The sequence below is a fragment of the Octodon degus genome, unplaced genomic scaffold (genome assembly GCF_000260255.1).
Source record: "Octodon degus isolate 3935 unplaced genomic scaffold, OctDeg1.0 scaffold00359, whole genome shotgun sequence".
Lineage (NCBI taxonomy): Eukaryota > Metazoa > Chordata > Mammalia > Rodentia > Octodontidae > Octodon > Octodon degus.
The window spans coordinates 127265-133684 of record NW_004524935.1 but is presented as its reverse complement, the minus strand read 5'-3'; the positions used below and the strand labels follow the sequence as shown (position 1 = coordinate 133684).

The following is a 6420-nucleotide window of genomic DNA, read 5'->3' as shown; positions in this document are numbered from 1 at the left end:
TGTATTTCTTCTTTGGAGTTCTTATACTAGGGAGACTATACGATATTTACACATGTGTGTCTGAAAGTTCTTACATTTGATTACATTTTGTCTTGAAAATCAAAAGTAATAGGATGCATGGTAAATCTTAGTTAAAATATTTTGATAATCCATTAAATTTTTTAAAAGCATTGAGCAAATATTCATTGAACAGTTAAAGTTCTTTGGGTTGCGCTGATGTGAGAGGTGGGAATCATGCTATGCACAAGTTCTGTTCCCATCACTGTCCAGTTATATCACATTGGGAGTCCTTCCAAAACTCTCACCAGGACCATTTTTCAAAGAACAAAGAGAAACAACACTGTAAAAGAAAATGCTTGGTGATTTTTCTGTCTCAGGTGTCTAGATGCTGTACTCATCTGAATTGAAACAGACTATGTTTGTAGCCCTTTGAGGGGACAAAGGGACAGAGTTAGCATTCATATATCTCATTTCCGAGGATTCCAAGAGTCTGGCAGTCATTTCTGGGAGTGTGTGTTTTCACTGTCCTGTTTTGAAGCTCTCCAGAAGCATACTCAGCCATTGCAAAAAGTAGAAGCTTATGTGAGTTTCTGAGTGTTGTTACAAAATTTGGAGAAAAGATACAATTAAGTCCTTGGGATGTAATGATTTTTTCATCTATTGATGCCTTATTGTTTGCTTTTCCTCCTCAGCCTCACTCTTATGTTGTTCAACTCTCCTGTTCCCTTTCTTTCTTAGATGATACACTTATTTGTCTTTCTTAAACCGAAGATGCCAAAGTTCTCCCTATAGGGGCATGGAACTTACTTTGATGTGAAATAGGTTCATTTCTCACAGGAAGGCCACTAAACTCTCTACCTTTTATTGTCATCCTTAAACTCTCCTGTCCTCATCAATAAAGAATCCTTGCTTGCGAGCAAAGTGAGAACAGTCTTCCAAGCTGAGAGCAGCTTCATTGAGCTCTAGCAAACGGTTTATTGTAACAGTGAGCTCATTTGTTAAGTCTGCCTCATTTCTATTCCTGATGCCAATTTTTACTTTTCTACCAGAAGTATTGGCCTTCTGCTTTTTTCTGTCATCAAGCAAACAGATCAAAGGTGACTCTGATGAATCCCACAGGTCGCAGACAGTATCTCTATTTTCTTCATTTTCATCAGAGACTGACATAAGGATCACAATGAGAGAAGAAATCTCCTTCAGAAAAGTAAGTTGCTGCTTGTGTTCCTTTGCATCTCCATGAAGATTGGTGAATGTCACACAGCGGTCAAATCTGTCATCTTCTTCACTAGGACAGAACCAGAAGAATTCCACCACACCTCCCATTAGGAGACAGTCTTTGCTGCTTCCCTTGCAGTGACGGTGAAAAAACACATCATGTTTATGTTTACTGAGAAGACAGTTCATGATCAGAGATTTGGATGCAGACAGTCCATTTCCAACTCTAATGAAGGACACAATGGATGTGGCCATGCAACACATCTGCTGGTTATGAAAACTGTACCTTTCTTGTGATCTACCTGAATGCTTCCAACTCCTCCTAATCTGTCTGAGACACCAGAGACAGAATTCAATGTGTGAATTACAAGGGTTTGGCACCAAAAGGGGGAGGGCAAATTGACAAATAGAAAGCTTTCCCAATATATATTGTCTGGAAATGTCACTGGCACAGTGGAAAATTGCCATCTGGATATCCATCGGGTGAATATGAGGTCTGGGCTTAGGGGTAATAGCATTACTGCCAGCAGCAAATAGATCTTCATTTTCCTGGACAGAAGCACATGGAAAAGCCTCAAGTTTTATGTTTTCTTCTTCTCTGAAGACCACATATCTGAACGTGCAATCAAGCATTAGTAGCTTCTGTAGGAAATAGAGTGGAAGATCCTGTTGAGATCTGGGTGGAGTTTCACAAAATGGTTTGTCGAACAGACAAAAGTCAGCTATGCTCATCATTTTTGGGAAGTAATGTACTAGGCCTAGACGCTGCAGTAAACCTTGGAAGGCTCTGTATTTTATCACGTCTTGTTTAGCATTGTCTTTATCATCTGCTTTGTCTGTCAGTTCATCAAGGAGATTTTGTAATTGTTTTTTGATTTCGTCTATTTTCACAGATGATTTGGTGTCTTCATAATCCCCATCAATTATCAATCTCAAATCTTGTTCCATGTTTCCCCAATTGTGACCTAATCCAGGTTTGCTGAGGACATGCATAACTTTTGTGGACAGAGATTCACCCATGTGTTGTATGATCAATGCCATTCGCATTGCTTTTTCTTCTGGACAAACAGCTGTGACTCCAGCTGAGGCTGTCAGACATATAAGAACCAGGAAAGCCTGAGCCTTGTGAGTGCAAATATTTTTCAGCTCTTGGTATTTACTTTGGGTATTTTCCATTTCATTCATTAGAAAATTTAACTCCTCACTACCCAGGAGATTTTGAAAAGTATTGTTAGCCTGATCATATCCTGCACCAGCTGCAATAGAAAGTAACAAGAGCTGTGTGTCTGTCTGCTCTGTCTTTCTAAGGTAATTCAAAAAGCATGTAAGAGCCACGCTAACTTTGTATGTCACATTTCGTTGAGCCTCTTTCACAGTTTCTGGGCAGTTATATTTGACCTTTACTTCCAAGAGGTCACTCAGAGTTTCTTTTAGGATTTTAATTAATTCTGAAAATTGGGAGATGCTGGCATCTTCTTGCTTTGACTCTGCCTCATGGATCCACTTCATGATGGAGTAAGCCTGAGGAAAGTTTGTCAATTTGAACACATATGGATATAGAATTGTGTGCAGCTGAGACTTCACAAACTTATTTTCAGAAATAGAAGATTGTTTGCAAAAGTCAACTGCATTTACTAAGAAACTCTGTAGATCACAATTTGTCAGGCATATATTAATCCAAATGTCATAACCCATTCTTTTTTGACACAACATTTGCATGAAATTTGTTAGCTTTTTAAGCTGTTCCTCAAGATTGAATACTTTCCATGATTTTATGTCCTTTAAGAAAACTCTAGCTTTCTCCTCATCACTGAGTAATTCCACTTCATATTGGGTCTGGGCACTGAGGCCAGTCAGAACAGTGTAGTCGTCTTTTATGTATTTGGCCAACTTTTGAGCATCCTTAAAATCACCCCTATGGCTAGAAAGGATAATATCCCATACTGGCACCAGCTGAAAGCCCCTGTCAATGACACACCATGTTTGATTTCTGGCAACAAGTCCAGTTTTCCACTGTAGAAGGCCATCTGCCTCTGCCGGGCCACCAGTCTGGTGCACAGATAGTTTGATATTAATCTGATTATTTCCAATAGCTTTCCTCTGAGAGACACTCTTTGAATCTGATTTCGAGACAGTCAGACTTGCAGCAGCTTTCACCCCAAAGCCACTGTAGCTGCCTCCTATGTAAATGTCCAGGGCCTCTGCTGCCTGCTGCTTGACATTCTCTAGGTTTTCCTTTTGGAAACCCTCTGAAGTTGCTTTCAACCAGTAAATACCTCCCAGGTGCACAGGTCCTTGGTTAGCATGAGAGCCAAACCTGTGAAAGAAGTTTTCAGCCCTTTGCCTCATCAAGGGTGGTGCAGTATGATCCAGGAGGTCTTCCATGCATTTCAGTTCCTTGAGAGCAGCCTTAGAGAACTGGAATTGATCGGTGGGAAAGTGACAGCAGGCAAGTGGGACATAGTTAAACTTGGCTAAGCAAAAATAAGAGTGTTCAGAATGGGATTTATGTAGTTGTTTGGATTCTGAATATTTGCTTTTATTTGTGCCACCTTCTAAACTAAATCCCCATCCCCCACCACTGACTGAAGCTGCTACACTGAAGCCCAGCTTCTCCACACTCTCAGTGAACATGGTTTCTGCTTGAGAAGATGTAAATTCTTTCGTTTCCATCCGTGTGCTCTGTTGAGGTCCTAAGAGAGAGAATTCCTTGGGCACTTTGACTAGCTCTTCTCTTGTCTCTACCAGGTCCCTGTGTTGGCCAGTTTGGTAAATTCCCTGAAGGACAAGGCCTCCAGATGCCCATCTTACTAGATCTCTGTCTGAAAGATTTTGCCTGTGGGAAAAGGTCTGTTGCATGGGACTGAGATGTCTCTGCGCATTTCCGACAACGTGGCATAGGCGCTCTTCAGACATTGGCTGTAAGGCTTGAGGGATCTCCATTACTTTCCTCAGCTCTGCTTCTTTTCTCCTCACTGGCTCTGCCTGCCTCTGTGTTTCTTCTAAAACCAGGTCTTTTAGTTTTTTTTCTGCTTGCTTCTGGCTTGTGTTCATCATCTCCACTAGAGGCTCATGCAACTCTGAGTAAGTGTGTGATTGTGACAAATCAAACAGCTTTTCTAGGGCTTTTCTTTCCCATGTGTATTGTACCTGGGATTTCAGGACCTGGAGGTCTTCCTCTCCTAAGTATTGCAATGCCTGTGCACAGGTCACGCACAGGTCATCTTTCAATTTGGGCAACCAGAACTCAGTGTCCAGTCCCACAGTTTTCAGCATCTCTTTGAGATTTTGCTTCCTTTTCTTTTGCAGCAGCTCTTCCTCAGTGTTGTCATCTGCAGTGTCCATGGCTGTGGGAAAAGCAGAAACCCAGTTACATTCACAGGTTTGTCATCATAGAAACTCTCAGCATGACTTTCATGTCTCCTCCTTTAGATTTTCCAACTTTATTTGTTACTAACATTTTTTCTGTGTGTGTATTGCTGTGCTTGGAATACAGCACTGTATATGTTTTAAACATGGATTGCTTTTTGATACTTGATAAGTTAAATCTTAGTATTTGATTTTTGAGCTTGCACATTGAATCAATTGCATAAAAATCATCTTGAAAATGTATATGAGTTTCTCAGCTTTTAAATTATAGTGTCACCAATGTTCTATTGTATTTCCTCTATTAGTTTCTGCAAAACCCATATCAATTGGTTTCACTTCTCTCTCTGTGTTATTCTTTGTAGTAGTACGTGTGTGCTGTACATATGATTACATTCGTAACGGAGATGCTACATCTGTGCAACACATCTTAGTTAGTTTTACTTCATCTTTTCTTCTACCTCTTACCTCTTATATTTCCATTATGTCATTTAATATTTATCTTCCCCTCCCAGTTTTCCCTTAGATTTGCTTTCACGTGTTTTCATTAGATAATTAGATCAGGCATCCAATTTTCAGTAGATTGAGGGTTGATTTCCTGTAAAACTTGCAACGAAAGGCAATTGCCATATATATTGAGGGATGGAATGTTTCAGAGGGGATTAAGCAAAGAAGACTTCTCTGACCCCTGAAACAAGTGCTAGCATGAAAGTGTTAATTCATCTCCCTTTTCTCACTTTTCATATCTGGTTTCTTTGTGTGGTGATGTTGCAATACATCTCTCACAGAATGCCTGTGCCTTGATCTTGGACTTCCTAGTCTCTGGCACAGTAAGCCAATAAATGTTTGGCCACTGCAAATAATACAATCTCATTATTCTGTTATATCAACACAAAATGAATAATGACAAAAGATGATATAGAAAAACAAAGTATTACTATAGAAAAAAAATCTATGGATGCAGGATTGTAACTAGGAAATTGATTGTTGCTTTAATTACTTGATGAGAAAAATCTAGTAAGAATCTAGAACACTGCAAATGTTCAAAACAGGCATGAACAAGCCTGTTGAAGTATAACCAGGGATACAGTGCAAGCCAGAAAGTATTTAGGGTTACTAATGTGATCATAATAAGAATATTAGTTTTTTTTTCTTTTTTCCATAATTTTATTGAGAAACAAATAGCAATGAGACAGTTTCAAACCAAATTGGTAGGACAGTTTCAATAATCAACACATTGCATACATTTTTCCTAGTGGTTAGTTGCTGTACAAGATACAGACATGATATCCTATTTACAAACACTATTAGAACAAATCCATCTATTTATTAACAAAATGTAACTATATATCTATCCTAACCATTTTGAATACACAGATACAAAATGGACAAAGAATATTAGTTTAAAAAAAGATGGCAAAAGAATTCTGTGAACTCTCACATATAAATGAGATATTTGAAGCTAACACTATCTTTGTTACAAAGATGAAAAAAGTTAAATAAATATTGACTGAAAGGCAAAGAGAGGCCAGAATATAAGAATGACAACATAGCACATTTAACAGAAGAAATCTAAGCAACAGATCACTCAGAACTGCATGCTTTTTCTCAACTCCATAAACATAATAAAATAAAAGAGAAATATTGTAAAGATGAAATTTTAAAAGAGCGGCAGAATTTAACAATTTGAAACTATACTATTCTGGCTATATCCTATATGAATTTAAAAAAATTCAGGTAAGAAAAATAAGCATCCTAGCCCAGGCCCGGTGAGTTTGTGGGAGAGCTTCCTGCTACCTGCACCAGTGGGACCTGCTGGTCCAAGCCCAGACATGGCAT

At 38.9% G+C, this 6420-nt stretch overlaps 2 protein-coding genes across 2 annotated transcripts in view; both read right to left on the bottom strand.

Annotated features, from left to right (window-relative positions):
• The window catches only part of LOC101567883 (interferon-induced very large GTPase 1-like), a 164285-nt gene that overhangs the window by 106904 nt on the left and 50961 nt on the right, over window positions 1-6420 (bottom strand). The window lies entirely within an intron of this gene.
• Window positions 520-4560, bottom strand: LOC101567081 (interferon-induced very large GTPase 1-like). The gene is given in 1 exon segment (XM_012513202.1): window positions 520-4560. A coding segment is annotated over 1 exon segment (4041 nt).